At 40.2% G+C, this 27,484-nt stretch overlaps 1 protein-coding gene across 2 annotated transcripts in view; it reads right to left on the bottom strand.

Annotated features, from left to right (window-relative positions):
- Positions 1 to 19,322, bottom strand: part of ERAP2 (endoplasmic reticulum aminopeptidase 2) — a 44,978-nt gene extending 25,656 nt beyond the window's left edge. Inside the window, exons 1-6 of one of the 2 annotated variants that reach the window (XM_025387274.1) lie at positions 18,739 to 19,322; positions 15,008 to 15,704; positions 11,318 to 11,456; positions 7,308 to 7,442; positions 4,843 to 4,963; positions 1,756 to 1,910 (exon numbers count right to left, since the gene is read on the bottom strand). In XM_025387274.1, the coding sequence (XP_025243059.1) occupies positions 1,756 to 1,910; positions 4,843 to 4,963; positions 7,308 to 7,442; positions 11,318 to 11,456; positions 15,008 to 15,582 (1,125 nt within the window). In that variant the 5' untranslated portion in view covers positions 15,583 to 15,704; positions 18,739 to 19,322. The remainder of the gene's footprint in view (positions 1 to 1,755; positions 1,911 to 4,842; positions 4,964 to 7,307; positions 7,443 to 11,317; positions 11,457 to 15,007; positions 15,705 to 18,738) is intronic. The other variant, XM_025387275.1, reaches the window with a different exon arrangement.
- Between the last annotated feature and the right edge of the window lie 8,162 nt (positions 19,323 to 27,484).

The following is a 27,484-nucleotide window of genomic DNA, read 5'->3' as shown; positions in this document are numbered from 1 at the left end:
TTATTTATTCATTCAATAAATACCTATGGAGAAACTACTGCATTCCTGGCACCATGCCATATGTTAGAAATACAAAGATGTATATAATATAGCCACTGCCTCAATACAAATGATGGAGGTCAACCAGTAGACAAATAAATACAGTAAAGCAGGTGCTAAGATCAATGTCTTTGCCAGGGACAGAGGGGATTCTAGGAGGAAATAAACAGTTTTGCCAGGACGGTGTTCATTTCCTGAGCCTTGCAAATAGTACTCAGGTATGCTGAATATCAGGTAGCAGGAACAAAGGCAGAGTGATACAACCTGTCATGCTCAGAAAATGGCAGATAATCTTGGATGGCTAAAGTTTAGGCGTAGGCAAGAGATGAGGCTGGAGAGGTAAAAAGGAGCTGGGTCATGGGGACCTTGTATGCCAGTCTAAGACAGTTGGCATTGGAGAATCCTTGCCAGGATTATGCACAGAGTGACATGTTAATATGGTCATCAATGGGAAGACAAAAAAATGGGGGCAAAAATTCCAGTGCTGTTTGCTGCTTCAGCACTTGACTGCATCTCCGTGGAAGAGAAGCTATTAAAGGGAGGGCCAGAGGGAGCGTGGAGCCTCAGAGGTAGAGCTCACAGAACACTTCCCTAGAAACAACGGGCAGAAAGAGAGAAATCCCCAGACTCAGTTAAGTGCTTTAGAGCTCCTGGTGACTCATGATCAAAACACCTAAAATGAACCAGTGGGGAGATTCTGAACAAGAGGAAACAGCCCATGTGTTCTCGAAGCACAGTGCTGAGTATGGCTCTCTGTGTAATGGAGTATTTAGTTCACTGGTTTAAAGAACAACAAGTCATTATTGTGGTGATGATAAAGGATAAAGTTAAAATGTTTTAAATAACAGATTTTACCAGATTCTACAATGGAATGGTATTTGCCAACTTGGTGAAAGACAATTTTGGTGCCTTTAATAATTTACTGCATTACCGAGAGTTTTCAGAAATGAAAGAGGGAATAGTCTCCAATCTCTATAGACCTAGCTTTACAATTCCACATTTGTAGGTAATACAGTGTTGATAGATGGCCCTAAGATATCTTATTCCGTAAGAAACAGTAGTATTTCTTGTAGATGTAGTGGCCATTGTCATCATCATTAATAACTAATACTTGTTGAGTGCTTACTATGTGATCTGCACACTTTCCCTATCCATAATCCTCACAACAACTTTATGAAACAGAACTGTTATTAATTTCATTTTATAGATGGGGACATTGAACTTCAGAGAGTTAGGTAATGTGCCCAGGATCATCAGCCCATCAAGTTTCACTTGAAGTATTTCATTATGGCCATATAAGCACAGGTTCCAACTGAAGGAAGATTGATTTTGCCCTAGATTGGAATGTCAGAGTACCAGGGGATATAAGGAGAAATATTTTTAGTAGAAATCTTTATTTGTAAGGTTTCCAATTCTGTGCTTCATGTGTCTGTATAGTCACTTCCCTTCTTTTCCCAAATGACATTTGAAGGCTTTGCTTTGAAAGGTTTTAGAGGATAAATTTAATGGCTACTTCTTGTGATAAAATTCCAGCATGCACACCACAGTTCAGAGACTGAGTACTCTGCTACTTGACATGTTGTATTAGGTTTGGTAATCTCTAAGTTCCCCTCTAGAGGTAAATGAGTTGATTTATTTTGTTTCAGAAAGATTGGTGGTGTTCTATATAATGTTATTTTGAACTGATATCGAGATAATGTCTTGAGTGCCAAGTACCTGGTGTGCCAGTTCATGGGCTATGACTTTGGTGACCCACAGTTTATCAGAAGCAGAAGAGGTCTTGGGGTCAAAAAGCAGTGACGTCTCCCTATATGTAATGAGGCCCCAATTTTCCATGGCTCCAGATGCAAAGTCAGGAATAGCAATCAAATCTAAGAAATAAGAACAACCACAGTTGATTTTTTATGGCTCCCACACCAGAAATAGAATTTGCTCCCTGCTCAAATACACTATGATCCTTTAAGTATATGTAAGTACACTTTTTGAAAACATCAAGAATATCTTAACATTGACAGAGTGTCTTATAGTTGTGCTGAAAATAATCAGTGCCCATTATCAAGTGGAATAAGTTGTACAAAGAGTTTCGTAGATGAAGTAACATATTGACATTTAACCATTTTCTTCCTGAAAGTGCTGAACTCTGAAAATATTTTGGGTGCCTTACCGCCAAGAAAATAATTTATTTAAAAACAATCATTGTATTTTATGTTAGTACTGCTGAAAACTTTAAAAAAAGGTATAAAATAATTTCTAATATGTTTGAGATTCATCAAAACATATAATGAACTCATTTCTAGAAAAAACAAAAAGATACATGATTTTAATTTCAGGAGAATACCTCTTATGGCCATCTCTATAGTCAATATTTTGATTGATATTTCTAGCACATACAGCCTCTATTATGAGCACATGTCCTTCTAAGACAGTAGAGGAAAAAAGCTCTGGGCAGCATTGATTCTTTCTGACTTCAATTTCCTTTTCAACACTGATATTTCCTCTGTTTCTTAAGAAAGTGTCGTGGGGGGAAAAAGTGCAACCTAATCATCTTTAAACAACTCAGGTATAATGCATTAATTTGCATTATGTGTATGTGTGTGTATATATATATGGTATATGTGTGTGTATATTATATATATATACCTGTATGTGTGTGTGTGTGTGTGTATATACACACACACCTGTATATATATACACATATATACACATATGCACACATATATATACATACACAGGTATATGTATATGTGCATTGTTTACTATCCTTTGCTAATGATTTCACGTAAGCTAAAAAATTTCTGGCTAATATTTAGTCTTTGAATTCTGCTAGCTAAAATGTTCTGTTTAGCTGGAAAAAAAAGAGATAATTTTTTAAAAGTTCAAAATGAACCAAATCATTTGGCTTATAATTACATTGTCTGGAGTTAATACTGGTTAATTCTAGTAGATTAAAAACAAGTATACATAACACAATCAAAAACCAAATTAGCACTAATAAAGATTAGTATTCATTAGCACTTCAAATGTGGGAATGACTTTTCTTCTAAATTGCGTTGCTGATTTTATAGTAGTGGGACTTACATCTGCTCTATTTTTTTCTTAAGCTGCATGTTTCTTCTCTGTTAGTCTTAAAGGTATTTCATATGCTCTTTAAGACTGCATTTTTCAAGAACATGCATTAATATGGTTGATGGTTGTTATTAATCTTTCCTTGACTTTTGACCTAAAGTACAGCAGTGAATTATGTATAAATGGGATTTAGTATATCTGACCTAAAGGGTATGTAGAATCTGCAGGTTAATAATAGAGTAAGACTCAGGAACTATCGAAATAAGCGCCTGGATATAGCTTTTAATTTTTTTAAGCCTAGAACTGTATGCCAATTGAGGGTCCCTTTTAATTTGTGTAAGGAAAATGCATTGGAGTTGGGGGCAAGAGGTGAGAAAGGACAGGATAAGAAGTATATCCTAAATTCCAAAGGAAAAAAAATTGTTTTGTCACTATCAGAAACCCCAAGCACTAATCTTTATATGTTATGAAACTTTCTTCACAGTTTTTAAATGCTCTACAACAGGGGTCCCCAACGCCGGGGCCGCAGACCAGTACCTGTCAATGGCCTATTAGAAACTAGGCTGCATGGCAGGAGGTGAGCGGTGGGTGACAGAGCATGACTGCCTGAGCTCTGCCTCCTGCCAGATGAGCGGTGGCATTAGATTCTCATAGGAGCATGAATCCTATTGTGAACTGCTCATATGAGGGATCTAAGTTGCGTGTTCCTTATGAGAATCTAATGCCTAATGCTCTGAGGTGGAACAGTTTCACCCAAAAACCATCCCCCCAACCTTCGTGGAAAAATTGTTTCCACAAATCTGGTCCCTAATGTCAAAAAGGTTGGGGGTCGTTTCTCTATAACATTCTAAAAATAACGTTTTTATTTTTTAAGATACAAAATTAAAAGCAAGATAGACTATGAGTATCATCTCGTGTAAACACCTACTACCACACCCAGATGATCTGTTTCCTGCAATTTTTTTTAAATCTGTTCCACAGTCTTACCATCCAACCTCAGTGCCCAATATAGATAACAGATGGAGGCACAGTTTTCAGTTCTCTCTCTACATAAACTTTTGATAACTTTTATAAAAGATTGCTGACCTTGTACAAATAGGGTATAGCGATTCCTCCCGAAATCCCTCTAATTCTAATATGCAATGCATGCGCGCGCGTGGGTGTGTGTATTTTTAAATGGAAAATCCATTCTCTAATCAGTGCTGCTGGGGCATAGAAGAGCAGCATGATGGGAGGTGTGTTTCCCTCCCATAGAAGAGGAACATAATAGGTGAGAGCCTTGATGTCCGCCACAGGGAGCCACAGCATCACTGTGGTAGACAAATATTCAAAAAGCATTCCTGTGATGAACTCTTGGACATATAGACCCTTATTTCGAACAGAACAGTCACTGGTTTCCTTCTCTTTTTTTCCCCATCTCTTTCCAGGGCCCTCTACCTGGCTTCCGTCCCAGCCTCCAGTGTGTGCCCTTTCTAATCGGCCTGGGAAAGATTGCAATGCAGATATGTTAGCATTAAACCTGATAAAAGAATACAGAAATGATCCACACTACTGGGGCATCTCATAAATATTTTATTTTCTACGATCAAGAATCATCTCTGAGGAACAAATTATTTTTTCCTGGGCTAACTGAATTCCTCAGTGCTCATTTAAGTCCCACAGAAAGAGAAAGAGGGAAGAAATCAAAGCGAGTTCTATGAGCAAAAATGAAGACAATAATGTGGAATTTGAACATACCCAGTTTGGGGAGTGGATAGTTGATATCAAAGTACTTTTCATAAAAATCAAGTAGCTTCAGTGACGCCTGCAAAGCATAATGTGTTTGATTCCGTTTGTCTGGGGATGCATAGATGGACACCTGGGAAATGTGGATCAGAAGAGGTTTTTGAATGACAGCTCCCTGGCAAAATTCCATTCCTGATAACCCTCTCACATAGAAAAGCAGACTGCATCTTTTTAAGAAAGTATTAAGATACCATTAAGCATGTTGTCAATAAGGATAAGAGTTTCTGTGACGTATTAAAGCAAGTCAGTCTTGAAAATTACAAACACCCTGGATCTTCTATTACAATCCATTTCCTCAGTGCTCATCTGTAACTTTCAAATCATATTAACCCATCGTATCATAACCCAAGTATATCATAGAGATGAATCCACTTGAGTTCATCTCTATGATATACTTTAGCACTTGACAACTAGCTTTCCAAAATAATGACCACAAACACAATTCAAATAAAACATAGGTTTCTTCTAGACCTACGTAGGGAAGCCATGAAGAATTTATTGGATCCGCCGTCTGTCAAGTTTGCTTTAAACTAAGAAATGCTCAAATATGTTCAATGGCTCCCCCAAAGAAACTAGCTATCAAGTAGAAAAAATAGAATTAGATTCAAATTTTATTGCCTTCCAAGTATAGGGCTACTTTTATTTCATGACCCACTTTTACGCTTTGAATTAACTGAAGTCCTTCAAAACTTTTATGTGGAGAAAATGTAAATGGCCACCATTTTTTTGACAGTTTACCAGGCACTGTGCTGAATGCTTACACATAAAATCTAATTTAATACTTGCACCCACTCCATGAAGCAGGTGCCATTTTATAGATGAAACAATAAAAACACATAAAGATTTAGTAACTTGCTCCTGATCACCCAGGCTGAAAGTTGTAGAGCTGGGATGTGAATCCAAAGAGGCTGACAGGAACCTGTCCTCTGAAGTGCCATTCACCTCCTGCACATCCATGTCTATGCATATATATATATAAGTGCAGAGGTGCCATGATGTGTATGTGTAGCTACACAACTCATATATCTACCTATTCATAAACATAATACGTATGTAAATTGTAATAGATATTTTATACCGATTTTTTTTTCTTTTTTTTTTTTTGAGACCAAGTCTCACTCTTGTCACCCAGGCTGGAGTGTATGGCGCGATGTCAGTTTACTGCAACATCTGCCTCCCAGCTTCAAGCAATTCTCCTGCCTCAGCCTCCTGAGTAGCTGGGATTACAGGTGCCTGCCACCATGTCTGGCTAATTTTTGTATTTTTAGTAGAGACAGAGTTTCCCCATGTTGGCCAGGCTGGTCTCAAACTCCTGACCTCAGGCAATCTGCCAGCCTCGGCCTCCCAAATGCTGGGATTACAGGCATCAGCCACTGTGCCCGCCCTATACCCATTTTTCAAAAGCATTATTTTATAACTCTTTAAAGATGTTTTTATGTCTATAATTTGGTCCCTTGGGATAAGAAGTTCTTTTTTATTTATTTAATGTGTCCACTGCTGTTTGCAAATATTTAACTACAAAGATAATCATTAGGTATTGTAAGTTTTTGCAAACAATGAAGACTCTAAAAATTATAAAGACCTTCTTCATTGAGGGAAAAAAGTTAAAAAAAAAACAGTGGGAAACGGTCCGGCACGGTGTCTCACACCTGTAATCCCAACACTTTGGGAGGCCAACGCAGGAGGATCACCTGAGGTCAGGAGTTCAAGACCAGCCTGGTCAACATGGTGCAATCCCATCTCTACAAATAAAAATTAGCCAGGCATGATGGCCCGTGCCTGTAATCCCAGCTACTCAGGAAGCTGAGGCAGGAGAATCGCTTGAACCCAAGAGGTGGAGATTGCAGTGAACTGAGATTGCATCATTGCACTCCAGCCTGGGCAACAGAGTGAGAATCTGTCTCAAAAAAAAAAAAAAAAAAAAAGTGGGAAACCATATACATGTCTAAAAATAAGGTGCTGATTTTAAAATCCTTATTAAACATCCATGAAATATTAATATAATATTATTTAAAATTTTTAGTGACATTCAACTTTTATGGCATATTTTCATGAAAAATGGGTTAAAATAGTCAATATACTATTTTGCAAAGGGTATATGTGTGTGTATGTGTGTGTATATATATATACACTTTGAAAACTACCTTTACATATATATAGTCAGTAAATACTGTTACTATGTACACCCGTATATGCTGACATACATATAGAAAATATTTGGAAGGCTTCCATTAATATTATCAGTAGTTGTATCTTGGTGACAAGACTACGGATAATTTTTAAGTTAGTTTTTTATCTGTCTCTTTTTGTAATATAAACATAATACTTTGATAATAAGGAAAAACATGAGAAAATAAAAGTTCATTGCTCTCAGGACACTTTTCTGCACTGCGTAGAAAATTAGAACTCAGTCTCACCTTGACTCCTGATGAGGTGATGCCACTCACAGAGTGGAAATCACAAACAATGTAGGCTACAAGGTACGTACTCATTTTTACAGTAGTTTCAAAGTGATCTTCCAGAAGACCTCCTTCAAGTTCAATTGTCTTAACCTACAGAAACGAAAAGGAATAATCAGTACTTGAAAACTGGAGTATTTCACAACCATGCCTATGACTTATGTCAAGTGAGTTAGAGGCAAGCCTGATACTCTAAAGGACAATCGATGACCTCCTAGGAGAGCAATGGCCTCTCCTAGTATTCTGTGGCCTCTCTTACCTCTATTGCTTTTACCCTGGCACTCTGTTGAAGACACAAAGCCCTGCTTTTGAGATCCCCAAAGCACAAAAATGCCAAATCTCATTTTGTTGATTGAAAGCACTAAAATATTAGATATTTCTGTTTTCTTAAAATGCAATAATCTCCAACACTGGCATCAATTCAACTTCTGGGCTTTTAAGTAAAATGCCAGATAATGGCGCCTTTCCCTTTGTTGTACAAGAAATACACCTCTGTGGAAAAAGGAAACAGGAAGCGAAACTGAACTAGAGGCCTCACATTGTCTTTTAAACCTCTTATGTGGGTGTGAGGTTGGTGTTATTTCTCAGGTGAGGAAACAGAAACTCAGAAACGTTCACAGAATTGTTGGAGATCACATGGCTAGTTCCACGGTAGGACCAAGATGTGGATGGTGACCGTGTGATTCCAAAGATGATGCTCATTCTCTCACTTGCGGCATGACAGCTTGAGTCATGGTCTTATTTTATCTTTGCTTCATTGATTCAGCAATGAAAGCAATCAGGCCAAGGAGGTCATTAGTAATTTAAGCTTCTGCCCATCTCCTGAGGAAGCAGAAGCTTTTCAGCCTGCAGTCTCGTCAGCTGCATCCATCAAGATCACTGGGTAATGACTGAATTCCATCTTCATTTGGTCTGGGCAGCTTGTCTCAGAGATGGTCTTCACCATAGTACAATGCCCCTAAATACTGAATGGGTACAGATTCAAAAATCTGAAAACATTTTCTTCAAGCTAGTCACAACTCTTAGACAGGCTCTTCCCCACCTCTATCCCTGAGCCCTTTCTGGGAGTCAGGCTTGTGATGATGCCGACTGCAGCTTATTAAGCATATTTGACATGTTGGAGAAGATTACAGTTTGCTTTGGTGAGAGAAAATAGCTTGAAGCATTATCATAAATTATCTAGTCTACTTCGATGGCAAATGTTTTTGCTATTAAATTCTACAGAATTTAATTTTACTGAATTCTATTTGAAATCTATTTCTAAGTTCCAATAAAGAAGAAGGTACTGACCAAATACTCTAAGAAAGGTAGAAGTATATACAGGGCTGTACTTTTTAAAAACTCTATCCAGCAAATTAATTTTCCCCAACAACAGTCTCCATTTTTAGGAATCTGATTCAACCAACGTTCTCTGGATATCCACTCCCAGCAGAGGAGATGCTGTCTTATGGTGGGGACTGAGAGCTAGGGTATTGGTGGTCTTCTGACCAAACTCAGCAGCAAAACCATTTAGTCAAGTGTGTGGAGGGGTTACTGGTGGAGGGGTGAGGCTGTGAGACTATGGGGAAATCAGTCTGGGCTACTAGAAGGCTGATGGCAGAGACGGTTAGGAGGCAAATGGGTGTTTGCTATGGTTTATTCCCCCCAGATGAAGATGATATAGTCCATGGAGGCTGAGTTTTGTTCAGAAACCTGGAGTGGCCCATGTAGATTAATATTGCCCTAAATGAACATGTATGGGATGTTAGTGTAAGTTCTTCCAGGATGATGATGTAAGCTCCAAGTACAAAACACTGGTTGGTAGACAAGGAATTGCCTGTTTTCTCAATACCAGCAGAACTTTACTGGCATAGCAATTGTCACCAGTGAGTATGTGTTTCCTTAAAGGATGAAAGAGACAAATAAGTGTCCAAAAGATATGCTGCCTCTACTAGCACTTGAGTGCCTCCTCACTTCTCTTAAATCCTGCATTCTTAACTAAGGAAATTGAGAACTGAGTGTGTATTGTTTCTTCCCACCAGTCTACATAACCCAGCTTAGGTGCTACAACTGTTATCTAGAGAGTATGATTGTGACATTACTTCAGTTCTCCTTTTTTGACTAACCACGCGAGCCTGGGTTGGTCAATGTTTATAAGAAGCAGAATGTTAAATCAGTATTCACTGAAAAGGGCATGATCCAGCGAGCTGCTGCAGTCAACTGGGCAAAGTAGAGATTCAAGGACCTTAGAAAATATTTTCAAAGTGTTTGCTTCTTTTCCTTAAACATGAGAAATTACTGGAGATTTCTGAGATATAAATTTTAAATTCTAACATAATAATGATAACAGCAATTTATGTTTACATTCTATTTTTATGAAAAGGGCCGTGTTTTTACTTTACCCACCATGATTATTCAGATAAAAAATTATATTAATAAAAAACTTCCAGGAAAGCTACTTCAATGGTACACTGTCTTGAAACGAACATGCTGTTGGAAAGATGTAATTGTGTACATGAGTGATGTCCTAAGCTCTATCAAAGTAGCAAATTGTTGCTACCTGAGAATGAAGGGCTAATTAAACTGCTATCTATAACAATAACAGAAAAACTGAGCTATGGATCCCATGGAGGTTTGCCACTTTTTCCTTTGGTCCGCTCTGCCAGTATTTCAAAGCAAACGTCTTTTCCAACAGTAAGCAGAAATCTGGGGAGATGCAGCATCTAGATAATGGGCTCATTTCTCTCCTGCATCTGTAGAGGCAGAGAGGAAAACGGGCGTGCGACCACTTGCTGGCTGTGGATGACCTGCTGCCTCCTGTGCTCCACCTTTCTGAAGCACTGTCAGAAAAGCCTCTATTTTTGTTCTACTTTCCAAGCAGTGTTACAGAAATATTTTACATTTTGTTCAACAGCACAAATGGCAAGCACATCATTAGTGAGGAAGTATCAAACAAGGAAAAGGGTCTACGGTGTCTTCCAGAGTCTCTGCATTTTGAGTACTAATATGAGCCAAATAAGAGTCCCAAAGTTCTCTTCCAATTAAAAAAGTTGTATAGGCCTGGCGCTGTGGCTCATGCCTGTAATCCCAGCACTTTGGGAGGCCGAGGTAGGTGGATCACCTGAGGTCAGGAGTTCGAGACCAGCCTGACTAACATGGTGAAACCCCGTCTCTACTGAAAATACAAAAAAAATTAGTTGGGTGTAGTGGTGGCAGCCTGTAATCCCAGCTACTTGGGAGGCTGAGGCAGGAGAATCACTTGAACCCAGGAGGCGGAGGTTGCAGTGAGCCGAGATCACACCATTGCACTCCCACCTGGGCAACAGAGTGAGACTCTGTCTCAAAAAAAAAAAAAAAAAAAAAAAAAAGTTGTATAATCACAATTAGTAATTTTCATATATAAATTTAAGAATTACTTGTGAAACTTAAAAGAGGGGATTTCTAAGTTCCATCACAGACTTCTAGATCAGAATTTCCTGGATTGGGGCCCTGCAGGGTCCCTGAGGTCCTTGCCACTGCAAAAGGGGTCTCTGGACCATCAGCAGTGGCATCACCTGGGGGCTTGTTAGAAAAGTAGAGCTTCGAGCTTTACCCCAAGACTTCTTGAATCAGAATCTGAGTTTTAGCAAGATCCTCAGACCATTAATCTGCACCCTAAAGTTTGAGAAGTGCTGCTCTAGGAGATTCGGAATTTCATCCCTGGCCAAGAAACATTGATTTAAGATACTGTTTCCATATGAACACAAAATATAAATCATTTTGCTTGGGAAAAAAAAAAAAGCTCTGTAACAATGCCCCAAACCGAATGATGTTAAAGTCTAGAAGGATTGAAATTATGATGATTGATTGATAGACAGACAGACAGATAGATGGATAAATAGATAAAAACAAATTAATGGCTGAAATCCTGAAAGTAATTTTAAAAAACAAACGAAGACTGAGTCTCAAACTTGAGAACAATTTCTAAAAGTTTCTGTAAGTGGAAATACCTTTGGCATGTTGGATAGTGCAGTATGCCTGCTCTCTCTTCGTATCTTGATTGAAAAGTTGGCTTTGAACAACGGTTCATCAAAGCAAGGGAAAGCCATGCGTGCCTGGGTTGGCTCAAAATCTGTTACTGCAAGTATTCTGTGAAAAGACCCACCCCCAGCCAAAATGCATAAGTGAAATCAAGAAGAGAAATGAATCTGTACATTTAGCAAACAGCTTATCAAACCTGGAGGTAATAGACTTGATTTCTCAAACTGCAATCTTTGTGAATCTCAACTGTCTCTTTGAGGCAAATGAAGGTAAAACCTTATTTAGCAGCCACCAGTCATGAGCAATGCCCTGTTCTGGGAACCCTAATTACACTATTTCGTTCATACTCAGGTCAAACAAGGATATTGAGGCTCAGACAACTTGAACGACCTTAGCAGGATCCGTGGCCAGTAAATGACTGAGATAGTACACATGTTGTCTACATGGCTTCAAAATTGACTAGGAAATTAAACGTTCAGTGCCGTCTCTAAACCTGAAAGGGCCTCAGCAGACATTTGAGTAATTGTGTACATGAGTGATGTCCTAAGTTGTATTTCCAGGAAGCAGATCCTGATTTACTGAGAACATCCTGCCAGGAGAAACAGGTAAGGGAGTGAAGGAAGCAGGACAGGGAAAAGGGAGAAGCCAGGCAAGGGTGCAGGACAGGCAAAGTTCCAGCATCAACCTGATTCCCAGGTTGCTCTGGGATGCAAACTACGCCTTCACATGTACCCCACTGGAGGCAAGGAGCTGGGCTTTCATATTCTTGTACCATTGTTGGCTAACGATCCCTCTGTTGCACCTGTGCCCCCAGGTACTTCTAGTTCTCTTTGCTTGGCACTCTTCAGACGATGACAGGTATAATAGATATATACTCTGACAAACTTCTCTTCCCCAACACCTGGATATGCCTGAAACTGTACGGTTGCAGATTTACTCCTTGGAGGTTAAGCTTCAATTAAGAAGTGAATCTGAAGAGCAGATTTTGACTGGAAAAGGAAGGGAGAATAGAATAGCTCAAATAAGAGGGAGAGAGAGATCAGGAGGGCAAAAAGAGAAGCTGTCGGCATATTTTACTTCAGCTTACTTTATTTCTATGCCACAGGCTGGGAAACTGAGACTAGGGATGTAAATGATTCACTTGTGGCCTCAAGGTTTTATTTGTATTTGGTAGCAGTTTCTGCAAATGTAAAGGAATTCTAAGTGGCTGGAATAATTTTCACTCACATGAAATTTTGGTTGTAATGAGTCTACATTGAAAAAACAAAAAAATTGAATCTTTGTTGCTTACATGATTAATTTGAGCTCTACAGGCAACGTGTGACTTTCTGCATCTCAAAAGAACCACCATCAACTGAATTATTTGTGTATTTTAGATGAAGAAGTGAGGAAGAAAGAGAGAGAGAAAGAGAGATTCACAAGATTCAATTGACATTGTGCAGTACATTATCATACATGTCAGCCCTACTAGGTGACTGAGTATGAGTGGAACTGACTAATCAACCATAAGAAGCATCAGGAATAGCCTGCGTTTAATCATGAGAGGCATGCTGGAAATCTCTCCAGCTTTACTCCAAATATCTCCCCATCTCATCTCCCACAGCCCCCAGAATAGTATCCCTAAGATGTATGTCCTTTGGATGGGGCCTTCGGCATTTGAAAAAAATGAAAAAAGCCATCATTGTTTACGTGGTACCTTAGTGAGAAGAGGTTGATACTTTTCCCATCCAATACTATGCTGAGCCTGAGAACAATTCCCTGAGGATTGTGGCTGCAATGAGGGGAAGTGTCACCAAGGGAATGTGGAAAGAGATGAGCCTGGGGAAGAGCTGTCCTACGTGGATGGCTGGAGTCTGTGCAGTGAGCACCCAAGGTAGGGAAGGGAAGAGCAGGTATGTAGCAGACACAGTTAGTTGCTTTCCTGGTGCCCATTCCCTTTCCTTGGTTCCAGTGGAATCCTGATTTTATTCAGGAAGGCAGCAAGTCCAGATAAGGGAGTTACTTCTTCAGGCTCCCTTGTGACTTCATGAGGCTGTGACTCATTCTGGCCTAGCAGAAGTCGTTGGGTGCGAAATCTTTGTAAAGAGTGTTAGATTCAACTAGAATGTTTCTTTTTGCCCTTATCTCTCCCCCATGTCCCCCTTCTTCCTGCCTAGAATGTGGACTTGATGCCTAGAGGTGCAGCAATCATCTTGCAAGTATTAGGAAGAAAGCCATAGGATGGCTGAGCAGAAAGACAGAAGAAGCCTGGGTCCTGGATGACACTGAACAGCACTACAGCAGCTCTGAGCTGCTCCACTTCTGGACTTCTTGTTGCATGAGAAAAATATACCTCTGTGTGGTTAAGCCATGGAATTTAGTTTTCTCCAAATGGCAATTGAACACAATTCATATAACATCAGAGTGCACTGAGCCAGACTCCTCTTACCTCCCAGATGGATCCTGGCCCTGGGAAACCAAACCATCCACTCTATGAAGCATCCTTGATTCTTCTCTTTCCTTCACCTCACATGACCAACATGTCGGCAATCTCTGTTATTTTGCCCTCCAAAATAACTGCCAAGTTCAATTGCTTCACTCCATAAGCACTGTCACTAGCCTGTCCCAAATTAGCATCACTTCCTACCTGAACTACTGCAGCAACCTCCCAAATGATTACACTGCTTCTCTATAACATACCCTCAACATAGACTTGATCTTTTTAAAGCATAAATCACAGCAGAATCTTCCAATGACTTCCCATTCCATCTGAGTTAAAGTCAAAACTCCTTACAAGATGCCCCAAGGCTCCACGTGATCTGATCCCTTTCTCCCTCTTGTTCACTCTCCTCAGCTCACACTGACTTTCTTCTCTCAATCAATCCCACTTTAGAGCCTTTGCACTTGCCCTGAGATATTCTCATAACTGTCTCTTAAAAAAAAAAAAAGCTCTCAGTTTAAATTCACTTCCTCAACAAACACTTCCCTGCCCAGTCAACTGAGTTACTCTCAATCCTCAGTCACATTTTCTACCTTTTTTGCACCTTGTTTTATTTCATTCATAACACTGGCTCCTTACCTTGCCGGTTTTATTTATTTTCTTGCCCTGGTTGTCTGTTCCATCAGATCCCACCATGATACATTCAGTGCCTAGTGCAGTGCCTGGCACATAGTTTGTGCTCAATGAATGTGACTTGATCAAATAGACTATATTTCTCCATTTTCCAAACAAACTTGTTCCTTATTTCTGCCTATTCTATATGAGTCATGGTGTTACCTAGGCAATGTATACTCTGTCACTTCCTCTCTCCCAACCCCAATCTCACTTACATTTCCTTCTGGTCCCAGATGAAGACTCGCTTCCTTTGAGAAACATTCCCTATTTCAGCCCTCTCTGCACTGACCATCTCTTTCCCTAGCACATAAGCATATCCATCACATTAGTCATATACTGTACTCTCCTCCTAGTTATTCACCCTCCAGCTGTTTATGCCTCTGTGTCCTGTCTTCCATCTCTACTGTGGTTTCCTTAAGGAATGGTAGAGCTTTTCCTTCTTCTGGGTTCCCCATAGTTTACTGGATTTCTCATAAATGGCTGCTGAAGTCCGCTCCTGGCAAAGAGATGTAACTCATAAGGAAATTATCACAAGAGAATGTAAATTACCTGAGCAAGTTCTTACCTTGTTTCACCACCAAGAGTTCTGTATGTGCTTTTATAAAACCCTTTAAAGCCATCAGCTAACTTGGCTTGGAAGTCAATAGCCACATAGTATTTCAGGTGAGGCGTAAGTTTCTCTGGAACCAGCAGTGCAATTTGTTGATGAGCAGGATAACTCAAAACTTTCAGCTCTTTTCCTGATTTCATGTATCTTGAATCTTCCTCTGACTGAAGAGTGGCATTTGTGATTTCAAGATCTTTGCTGTGCAAGATGATAAACTGGGTAGCATTGCTGACCAAGACCTCAATCTTCTCAGATGCAACAAAGTCCAGAGAGGTGAGATTGGGGTGGACAAAGAGGTCATAATGGAGGGGAATGACCACGTTGGGGAGTCTTAGCTCCTGCCAAGGAAATGGTTCCCCATTGGAGGCTACTGGGAAAGCCCCAGGATCCTCAGTGAAGTGATGACTAGATGGCACTGAGAATTGAGAACAAACGCATATTTGGAGCAAGATGGCTGCTAAGCAGTAAAATCCTGTGTGAATATTAAACATTGGTTTTCTGTGTGAATTAACCATTGCAGAAGAATGGAACATGGCATCTATTCCCTAGAAGACAAGTTAATATCCAGGCTAATCTCGTAGTTCTTCATAGCACTGCACTGGCTCCTGTTCTGTCACACGGGGTCTGGACAATATTTTCAATATATGAATTTAATCTAGAAGAAAAAAAAACACACTTATAACATGAAGAAAAAGATTTCAATTTACAAATAAAATCTTAAACATGTAAAAAGGTATGAGTGAGTAAGGGAAAATCTGCTTTCTGTCTGAATTATGCCAAGTATCCATAAAATAAAGCAGAAATTAAGCTGTTATCTGGTTATTATAAATAAAAACCTTTTAGGATTCCCCCCAAAAACCCTACCTTAAAATTGAATGTAATGAATTTCTTCTGAATTCTTGTGCAATGAGCAGAAAGCAGGTGTGTAAATTTATTGCATGTTGAATGTTTTTAACATTTGTTTATATTTTAAATTTTTGTTTACTTATTTATGTTTTAGACAGGGTCTTGCTCTGTTGCCCAGGCGGGAGTAGAGTGTGCAGTCATGATCACAGCTCACTGTGGCCTCAACCTCCTGGGCTCAAGTGATCCTCCCACCTCAGCCTCCAGAGTAGCTGGGACTATGGACACACACCGCCACACCTGGCTACTTTTTGGAGAGAGGGGTGTCTCCCTGTGTTACCCAGGCTGGTCTCAAACTCCTGAACTCAAGCAATCCTCCCCGCTTAGCCTCCCAAAGCGTTGGGATTACAGGCGTGAGCCACTGTGACCAACCTATTTTATTTTATTTTTATTTATTTATGTTTTTACGATGGAATCTCTCTCTGTTGTCCAGGCTGGAGTACAGTGGCGATGTCTCGGCTCACTGCAACCTCTGACTCCTGGGTTCAAGTGATTCTTCTGCCTCAGCCTCTTGAGTAACTGGGATTACAGTCATGTGCTGCCACACCCAGCTAATTTTTGTATTTTTAGTAGAGACGGGGTTTCACCATGTTGGCCTGGCTGGTCTCAAACTCCTGATCTCAGGTGATCCACTTGCCTCGGCTTCCCAAAGTGCTGGGATTATAGGTGTGAGCCACTGCGCCCAGTCATATTTTATTTTTTTTTAAAGACAATGTCTCACTATGTTGGCTAGGCTGGCCTCAAATTCCTGGGGTCAAGCAATCCTGATGCCTCAGCCTCCCAAGTAGCTGGAACCACAGGCACATGTGTAATCTTAAGAGTATGCCTGAAAGTAAACTCTGCAAGATATCTCTATTTTGTCTTCATAAGTCACAAAGAATAGTCTGTATATATTCTATATTCTTTGGATACCAGATATTATTATTACTACTACTAATGGCATTGAACTTCAACTCTTTCGATAACATTATCTGAATGGCCTCATTTTATGGCTACTGGTGTAAAGGTTGCTGGTCAAGGTAGGTGTTTATCCTCAGTTTATTTTCAATATGTCAAAAGCCATTGAAATAAATTTTGAGTTTATAATATTCTCACATAATTTTTTAAAGGTTTAGTTCTTTTCCTTTACACTACTTTTGAAAGCACAATTAAATCAAACTGAATTTACTACCTTTGTAAATAGAACTAAGTTTCTTACTCTTCGAAGGGTAAAGCTATAACACATATAAAATTAGGATGAACAGCATAGTTAATTTAGGAGAATCAATTCTTATTCTCACCCTGCCACCTGCCTCTACTTACCTCCTTACTGCTCCAGCTGAAACCATGAAGGTTTTCTCTGCTGCTGCTGCTTTTTATAATCCTTAACAAGTTTTGCAGTATTAATTATCCAAATAATTACTTCAATTTTTCAATTTGCAATACTAATGCAGATAACAGGTATTATTAAAGGAGCAAAAATAAAATAATATTAAATAAAGATACTTCTCCCTCCTTTTGAAAAACAAGCATTAAATTACTGCTACAAATCTCAATGTTCCAAGAACCTCTGATAAGTACACTCATAGTTGGTCTATTAACTTGAGTTTTGGAGGGTTTAAAAAAAATGGAATGACTTATTAGGTGGGTCTGAGGCTTTGGAATCAGACCGGATTCCAATACTAAGTCTACCAACCTCACCTGTGTCATCATGGGCAAAGTTTCTGACTTTTTGAGCTTCATTTATCTCACCCATAAAACAGTGTAATAATTATGTCTTCCTCATGCTGCTATGATTAAATGAAATAATTCATGTGAAGAAGTTGGCACAGCACAGCATGGAGCATATAGGAAGCAAGTAATGAGTGTTGGATAGGAAATTATTATTGGGATTATAACTTGCATTCGGTGACCAAAATGAAGGAGTAGCTCTGCCCCCACTTGTAGCAGACACTCCCAGAGATGTACTTGATTGATAAAAGTAGAGAGAAAAGCTTTACTCACACAGTCTTTAACTTTAGAACTAGTAAGGGTTTTAAAGACCAGCTAGTACAAGTCCTTAGTATTCAGATAAAGAAACAGGACCAGACACAGTGACTTAGGTCTGTAATCCCAGCATTTTGGGAGGCCGAGGTGGGCAGATCACCTGAGGTCAGGTATTCACCAACATGGTGAAATCCTGTCTCTACTAAAAATACAACAATTAGCCAGACCTGGTGGCACATGTCTATAGTCTCAGCTACTCAGGAGGCTGAGGCACGAGAATCGCTTGAACCTGGGAGGTGGAGGTTGCAGTAAGCTGAATCGTGCTGCTGCACTCTAGCCTCGGCGACAGAGCAAGGCTCTGTCTCAAAATAAATAAATAAATACATAAATTAAGTTAAATAAACAGGTAAAGAAACAGGATGGTGACTTCTCAAAATCCACACAGGAAGTTTGAAGCAGAATCAGGACTAAAACACAGCTCTTTGACCTCTAGCTTTCTATTATACTGCACTGTACCTTAAATAGCAATGCAGTGAGCAAAACATCCTGGGATTGAAGAGGCAAGAATTGTCACAAATGTTTAGAAAAGACAAAAACATCTCTGAAAGAGAGTGAGTCAGTGCAGCAGAGTCTTAGATCAAGTGCCACCCTCAACTGCATACACTTTCTAATACAGCCGTGCCCAATTCACCCCGGTCCTCCAGAATGTTGCCTTAGATTACAAAACCTTCTCAACACAGCAGTTCTATACCTTCAGTTCATTATTCTCATTGAAAAATTCTAATTTTAAGACAAACCCAAGAGAAATGTTGATACATTACCTTAAGTCATGCTGCTGCAGATTTGACTGAAGGGGAATTTATTTTTGCTTTCGCTTTCTGTTATAAGATTCAGAACTTTGCACGCTTCCTGAGTACAGTGCTAGCTGGTTCATTATCACGCAGGTGTGAATGGAGCTTAGGATCCAAGCTTTATTCCAAAAGGATAAGAAACTTTTTGCAGAATGCACTAATAAGTGGCTTTGGAGTATAAGCCAAACCATGGAAAGACAGGATTGCCAGTGGCTGCCACTTCTGCTGTTATCGCCTCCGTTCCCTTATCCCCAGGGTAAAGCCTTCAGAACATACTTCATGTTTTTTAGTGCCAAGTTGCCTTAGGAATTGATCTTGAACTTCTCCTTGTGCTGCGTCCTCAGTGCTATGAAATCTGACTTCTGCCCATCCACCCGACAAATGTAACTAACTCCAAGCGTACCAAACACCTCCCAGGCAACTTCTGTGGTCTTTATCAGAGGTGATTATTCTCAATTTTTCCAGTCTGTAACCTCCCCGTCTCCTTGGGTACGAGGGGACTGTATCTCACCCTCATCTCTTTGATCTCTCTTTATCTGCCTGTTTGAGTTGGGCTTCTACTTCCTCTTTGCTCTGAATATAGACCTTCCACAAAGATGAAACCTCTGGACTTTGCTCTGCCCTCTCTTTATCCTTTCCAGTACCCAGATTTAGCATTTATCCCCATTCATCCCACATTGCTCCCATTGTGATCCCTCCTCCAAGGGTTCTGCTGCTGTAATTCCAACAGCCCGATGGACTGACATTACGTGGCTGTCTAACCCTAACCTGAACCAGAACCCTAACAACACAAACAGTGTTTTCTTTCCCCAGATTAACACCCTTTGCTTGAGCTTTATATGCTTCCAGCCTTCTTCCATTATCTGGGATTGAACCATATAGTTAGTTATTTTGATTCTGTCCCTCTCCAATTTGTTACCAAAGCCTGTGGATTTTTCCTTTTCCTTTTTTTTTTTTTTTTTTTTTTTTTTTTTTTTTTTTTTTTTGAGATAGGGTCTCACTGTCACCCAGGCTGGAGTGCAGTAGTGCCATCCCAGCTCACTGCAGCCTCGAATTCCTCAGCTCAAATGATCCTCCCACCTCAGCCTCCCAAGTAGCTAGGGCTACAGGCATCCACCACTACACCCAGCTAATTTATTATTATTATTATTTTTATAGATGAGGTCTTCCTAGGTTGCTCAAGCTGGTCTCAAATTCCTAGGCTCAAGTGATCCTTCTGCCTCAGCCTCCCAAAGGGTTGGGATTACAGGCATGAGCCACCACAACTGGCCCTTTTGAATCATTTTCAATCTCGTTCTATCCAATTAAGAAAAACTCCCACTGCTTATTAAAGTAGTCCAGGTCCTCATCCTTCCTCACAATGGCCTTCAACCATATCTTCCCGGCTTCGCAAGCTCAGCTTCTTGCAGTTTACTTGTACAATGCCACCAGATTAATCCTTTCAACTACTGCTTGACCATGCCTCCCCCACTGCTCAAGATCTTTCCTTGATTTCCCCATTTACAGAGGGGCAAGTCCTAGAGTGGGAACCATGGTGGCCTACTGGCAGCCTATATGCCAGCCTATAGTTGTTTTGTTTGAATCACAGTCTATTAAAAGGCAATACATCCATACGAGTTCTATTGTTGAGTGAAATATAGCAAGCTTAGCCCTTATTGTGTTGCAGACGCTCTTCATAGACTTGTATCATGTGCCTTGTCCTGCTGTGGTTTGTGTTTGCAACCTATGTTTGGCCCAACAGCACACGTTGCCATGATTAGATCCTAGTTAAGTCTCAAGCTTTAATTTTTCCCCATTTCTACATTTTATTATCTCAACCTGAATGAACAAGTCGATAACGTAGAAGGGGCAGAAAGCAAGGCAGTTACCTACACCTAAGGCCCGAGGCATAAGACTGAATGGGGTCCCTCAGAGCTGCATTTCACGTAGTGAGAGGGACACCACAGGAAGGGGGATGGCTGGAAACCAGTGAGTGGGAAAAAGAAGGGGACAAAGAGGACAAAGAAGAGGAGGCCCCAAGGGCTTATCTACGGACTCTAACTCTGCAGGGTGTGGGGGCAAGTAGAAGAGGTATAGGAGGCTGGGAGTATTTCTGTGATATTCCTTGTCACAGGATTCAGCCTAGCTGTGGGTATGTGGGCGAGTGCATGTGTGTTTTCAGAGCTCTCTCCTGCCCACTGGAACAGAAGTGGTGGTGGAGAATGAAGAAACAGGCTACGGAATTGAGCTGCAGAATCCTAGAAGTGAAAATTGAGCAGGATTCAAGTACTTTGCAGCTTATTTAAAAGAGTTTCTCAGCAAAATGGGCTCCTAACTTTCCTTTGCTTTGCTTTCTTTCTTCCTTTCTTTCTTTTCTTGTTTCTTCTTTTCTTTTCTTTGGGATAAGCTTTGGGAGGTTTGTGGCTTAGGGAATTCATGTCTCAGTTTTCCATTTCATCCTGGTCTCTGAATTGTCTCTTACTCAGAGAGACCCTCCTTGTTGGCTCTAAGGCAGTACCACCCCTCTCTAAATCCACCCTGCCACCGCCAAGGCCTATCCCGTCAGCCTGCTTTATGTTTCTTCTTAGCATTGGTCAGTTCCTGATACTTCGTTATATAGTTGTTTGTTTGTTTTCTTGTCTCCTCACTAGAACGTAAGCTTTTTGCAGGTAGCAAGTCTGCCCTCTAACTGCCGGGTGCCCAGTCTAGAGCAGAGCCTGCCATGTAAGAGACCCTCAACAAATGTTAGCTGAGTGGATGAAGGCATTTTCAGTGTTTTGGTTTTAGTTTTTGTTTTTTGTTTTTCCTAGATTGCCCAACAGGTTGCTTCATGCTTCAGGCACATCAGGGTACTTTCCACTTCTGGATGAGCCCTGTGTTTCCTCAGCTTTTCTGCACCTGCCTCTCCATTGACCTAGAGTGTCTGTGGAACACTCAAAGTGTCCCCTGTGTAAACCACCTATCACAAGGTAAATGCCAGTCCCAAGAAGCCACTTTGGAAGTAACACGTGCTTCCTTTCCAGTCCCTAACTACAGGTATTTGTTTAGTAGGTCTACTGGCCCTCATCTGAGGCTAACCTGTTTGTGTCTTATTTTCTTCCTCAGATTATCAACTTCAGGCTATGGGCCATGCACCAGGATTCCACCTCTTTCTAGCACCTATCAGTGTTGCACGCATCATAGGCCCTCAACAAACAGGTGAGAATGAATGAGTTAAAAGTGAATTTTCCAAAGAGATGAGACTTTATTGTCAAAATATTTTAAAGATTTCACTAATTTGCATTTTTTTTTTTTTTGACAAAGTCTCACTCTGTCGCCCAGGCTGGAGTGTGGTGGCACGATCTCTGCTCACTGCAACCTCCGCCTCTTGGGTTCAAGTGATTCTTGTGCCTCAGCCTCCAGAGTAGCTGGGATTACAGGCTCCCACCACCATGACCAGCTAATTTTTGTATTTTTAGTAAAGACGGGGTTTCACCATGTTGGTCAGGCTGGTCTCAAACTCCTGACCTCAGGTAATCCACCCACCTAGGCCTCCCAAAATGTTGGGATTACAGGCGTGAGCCACCACACCCTGTGGAGAATTTTTATTAAATATATTACGTATGTTTCTATCCTCTTAGGGTGTTCTCAACAGATTTAAATCTTAATGACTTCATTTTTTTTAAATTATAAACTGAACCTAGGATAAAGAGAATTGAATCATCTTCTTAAAATAATTCACTTCCTCATCTCCAAATTAGACACATTGATACTTTGCTACAGAGGATTATTGTCAATCTGAGAATCAATTAGGGGAAATATATGAAAGACAATTCATAAATTTTTTGTAAACTTTAAAGTTCTTTACTTCCATCAGTTACTTTTATTCTTATTTTTTTACTTTTTGGGACAGAGTCTTGCTCTGTTGCCCAGGCTGTAATGCAGTGGCACAATTACAGCTTATTGGAGCCTCAACCTCCTGGGCTCAAGCGATTCTCTTGTTTCAGCCATCCAAGTAGCTGGGTCTACAGATGTGCACCACCATACCTGGCTAATTTTTTTATTTTTTGTACAGATGGGTTTTCACCATGTTTCCCAGGCTGGTTTTGAACTCCTGAGCTCAAGTGATTCACCTACCTTGGCCTTTCTTCCTTTTTTTTTTTTTTTTTTTTTGAGATAAGGTCTCGCTCGGTCGCCCAGGCTGGAGTGCAGTGGCATGATCTTGGCTCACTGCAACCTCTGTCTCCTCGGTTCAAGCGATTCTCCTGGCTCAGTCTCCCTAGTAGCTAGAACTACAGGCACCCACCACCATGTCTGGCTAATTTTTGTATTTTTAGTAGAGACAAGGTTTCGTCATGTTGGTCAGGCTGGTCTCGAACTCCTGACCTCAGGTGATCTGCCAGCTTACAGGAATGAGCCACCATGCCCGGCCCTGCCTTGGCCTTTTAAAATGCTGGAATTACAGGTGAGAGCTACCATGCCCAGCCTACTTTTATTATAATAACATCTTATGTTATATTGTAATACAGTGCTGTTCTTGTGGCAAACGAGATGTAATAAATGACCCCATGTTGCTATGTCTTTTTGAATTCTTGTGAGTACTGTACAAAGTTTATTCCACCTCCTCCACTATTATCCAATTTGTATTTACCTTCTATTGGCACCTTCAGTTATCCCTAACCACCATCCTAAACCTCTCTCAGAATTGTTTCTTTCGGTATACTGTAAACTGAAAAATCAACAAACAAAGCTAGTTGAACATTATTTCAGGTACTCAGATGCCTTAAAATTTACTTCCTGGCCTGGCGCGGTGGCTCATACCTGTAATTCCAGCACTTTGGGAGGCCGAGGCAGGCAGATCGCGAGGTTAGGAGATCGAGACAATCCTACCTAACATGGTAAAACCCCATCTCTACTAAAAATTCAAAAAATTAGCCAGGTGTGATGGCGTGCGTCTCTAGTCCCAGCTACTCAGGAGGCTGAGGCAGGAGAAAAGCTTGAACCCGGAAGGCGGAGGTTGCAGTGAGCAGAGATCATGCCACTGCACTCCAGCCTGGGCAACAGAGCGAGACTCTGTGTAAAACAAACAAACAAAAAATTACTTCCTAATTTTGTCTGTGTTGCCAGTGAAGAGATACAGAATGAATAAAATGACAAATGGCGTCCTGGCAAACAAAACCGTATTGAATCTCCTTCTCCCTTTTTGCTAATGTGGCTGTTGAACTTCTTCCTCTTAATAGAGTCACAGCTTGGCCTTGGTCAGTGTTAGATGCTTGTCACTCTCAAGCCAACTTATAGTTTAAAAAATAGCTTCTTTTTCTCTGACTTCCATTTTATTTTTCAAAAGGGTCTCTATAAATCTATTAAAAATACTTCTAAGAATTATTGTTATGCCTATGTTCATTTTCAGACAAAATAGAGACAGTCTATACTATGGGCTTACAATTTTTAATTTAAAGAAAATCAGTGAAAGTTTATGTTAGCATAAAGACCTGTTAGTATAAAGGCCTTATGCAAGATATGAGAAATGGGGGTAAGGAGGGGAAATTCACCTAGTAAATGCAATCTGTAGCTTCTTTTAAGCTCATTCAGTTGCAACAGAAAATTAAAACATGTATTCTCAGAATTTTAAATCAGTAACTGACAGGAAGACAGTTTTTCAAAAATGGTTATCTTTTGCAATGCCTTCCACAAAGCACTTACTGAAAACAAAAACAGAAAAATGCAACCATAAAAATCTGATGTTGTTAAAGTACAACCGAATATTAGACAAACTTGACATTGAACAACTGCTATTTTACCACATTTAAAATTTTTATTTAGTGGCCAAATGAAAAATGCTGGTGCCTCTGTTATTTTCTTTCCAATTAAAGATTATTTAAATAACTGATGACGCATTCTCAAACAGGAAAAATGATGGCAAAATAAACCAGGGTGATTCTGAGCTTGTTAAATATTTTGAAAGTAAATTTGTATGCTTTCAACCAACCGATTAAAACCAACTGATTAAACCAAATCAGTAATGTTTTGGCTTCCCCCCTACTTAAATATTTGACTAAAAGATCTATAAAAACTTTCGCTTCTGGCCAAGATGGAGTAGGGGCTCTGATTTATTCTCCTGCTTAAAACAACCAAAAAAAAATGATGGACAAAAGACCGTTTACAAGACAATGAGTATCAGGCGACCCAAGACAGCGATCCCTGGAGAGAAGGAAACAAATAGGCAAGCTCTGTGATTTTCCCAGCTTTCTGCCTTGAGATCTGCCTAAATCTAAATTACTAAATCTAATTTGAATGCTTGAATAACTATGCATTATGCAATTATGGGTGGGGATTTTTGAACCAACTGGGTTTATTAACTCACTACAGCAAGGGAAAACACCCTGGGGAGCCCTGGGGCATCTCAGAAACAGAGTCTCAGAAAGGAGTTATTATGGCATGTTATAGGTGATTTGCATGAGAGTTTCATGGTGGAGGGCTTTGCTTTGGTTTAAATGTTCTAAGAAAATGGGAGTGATTCTATGATTTCATATCTTATTAAGAGATTAGACTAAGGCTAAGGCTGAAACTGGGGAAGAAACAGCAGTCATTCACATTAGCCAGGATTTGAAGACGTCTGGTCGTTTCTGTGGTTTGGATAAGGTTCATGTTTGCCTATGTTCAGACATGATTATGGAGTTGGCTTGTGTTTGTCTTGATCCATCAGAGTCACAAGAGTGGTTGTGTCTGATGTTCATATTCCATGAAATTGTTTGTGTTCAACAGGAGAACACTGAGGTCTGGCTGTGAGTGCCAGGTCAGCTACTGGCTATCAGGGACTGCCTTTCTCATTACTCTAAGCAGCTCTCAGATTTTGCACCCCCTGCTCCTACTATCAAAAGCTTAGTCTGCCCCTCAGTTTCCTCTTCCAAATCTGCAAATGCCCCTGGGGCATTTCTGGAATCCCTGGTTCACCTCTTTGGGTTTCCATCTTTTCCAGAATCTTAGCTTAGTCATTCTTCACTGTCTTTTTAGACTTTTATGCTTTAAAGATCTTCTTCCATTTTGTCAGTGTTTACAATTGTCTTCAGTGGCAGGGTTGGTCCAATTACATACTGTGCCATTACAGCAAGAGGCAGCGCCCTCCCCTATCTCTGTCCCACTTATAGATTTCCCTCAGCCTCCAAAAATGGTTTTCTGGACCCTTTGCCTGGGCACCCATCCTCTTATCTGAACCATTTAAATCTGGATAGATGTCTGATCACCTTACAATAGCTCCACAGTCTTCATGGTCAGATTATTGAGGACTTTTCGCTAGACTTATGTTTAGCCTTCCCTACTTCAATACTCTTTGCCTTCTTCAGCTGTCTTCCTAACTCTCCAGAGCCATTTGACAATATTTTTGACATTCAAATACAGCAAAAAACTTCAAACCCTTTGTTCCAGACAGATTGCTCCTTCTACCATCCTTTTCCATAAAAATCCTGAATCTACCTGTTATTTTCTAATAAATCTGTAAACTAAATAAATGTGAGTGGGCTCATGGTTGTACTTTGGAAATATGTTGAGTAAGCTAATTCTCAACTTTCATCCAGGAGTAAATAGAGTCTTCTTCTTTTCATGAATGTCCTGTGTTTGTGCCTCTCTGAAGCCAACACTTGGTATAAAACTAGTCAGTGGAGGGTAGAGGGTGATGGGTACATACTTTTAAATAAGCAGTTATCAACTAGAGAAGTTATGGATTACAGCCTTCAGGCCATGATGTACACTTTACCACTTAGCTTTCTGAATTTTATTGATTGGTAAGACTGGTCACTCTGTCTTCAGAGCAAAGCAACTCTGTGTGACCCTAGCTATGCATTTTAAATTACAATCAGTGTCATCTAGTAGCCAACCAACAAGTTCTCTTGAGCAAAGAAAGCAAAAGCGGCAGGAGCTTCATCTAGTGGTAACAAGTGTAACTGCAGAGAATCCTGTATTGTAGAGCTAACACTTGGTGCAAACACACATCTTGTGGCAAATCACACAATCCAAAAAGCAATGGCATATGTTCTGTGAATACACAACGAAGATAATCAGATTTATAGGTAGATTTGGATTTCCGATATATGACGTTGAGGACTGGGGGTCAGAATTTTTATGATACCATTACTAAATCTAATTTGAATGCTTGAATAACTATGCATTAGTATAGCCTAGGGCAGTGATTCTCAGATTATGCCCTGCCCCCTCCAACAGCATCAGCAGCACTCTGAACATTTGTTAGAAATGCAAATTCTCAGTCTTTCCGAAATGGTATTAATTGGAAACTCAGGGTGGCATCTAGAAATCTGTATTTTAACAAACTCTCCAAATGGTTCTGATACACACTAAAATTTGAGAACCATTAGCCTAGGGTTAGAAGTTCAGGATCTTAAATAAAACATTCTCTCTTTATATCCCAGCTCAATTTCTGAATGGCTGGGTGGCCTTGGGCAAGACACTTTTTCTCTAAGTTTTAAGTTCCTCATTTATCAAATGTTGTGAAAATAGCACAAACTTCATAGGGCTGTTGTGAGAATGAAAAGAGATATATCTGTGTTGCCTTAGTCAAAGTTCCCCACAAAAGACAGCATAAGGCAAAGTTTAGGTATTAATGCTCTAATGAAGGGGTGGTAGGTTGTATTTCCAAGGATGGCCACACTGATAGGCAGCCAGTCCCACTTGCTCTTGTTAGTGAGGTCTCTGTTTCCTTCGCTTGAATCTAGGTAGATTTTTGTAACTGCCTTCAATAATATGC

This window comes from Theropithecus gelada, chromosome 6, assembly GCF_003255815.1.
Source record: "Theropithecus gelada isolate Dixy chromosome 6, Tgel_1.0, whole genome shotgun sequence".
Classification (NCBI taxonomy): domain Eukaryota; kingdom Metazoa; phylum Chordata; class Mammalia; order Primates; family Cercopithecidae; genus Theropithecus; species Theropithecus gelada.
The sequence above is the reverse complement of the archived record's forward strand: the minus strand, read 5'-3'. Positions and strand labels throughout refer to the sequence as shown.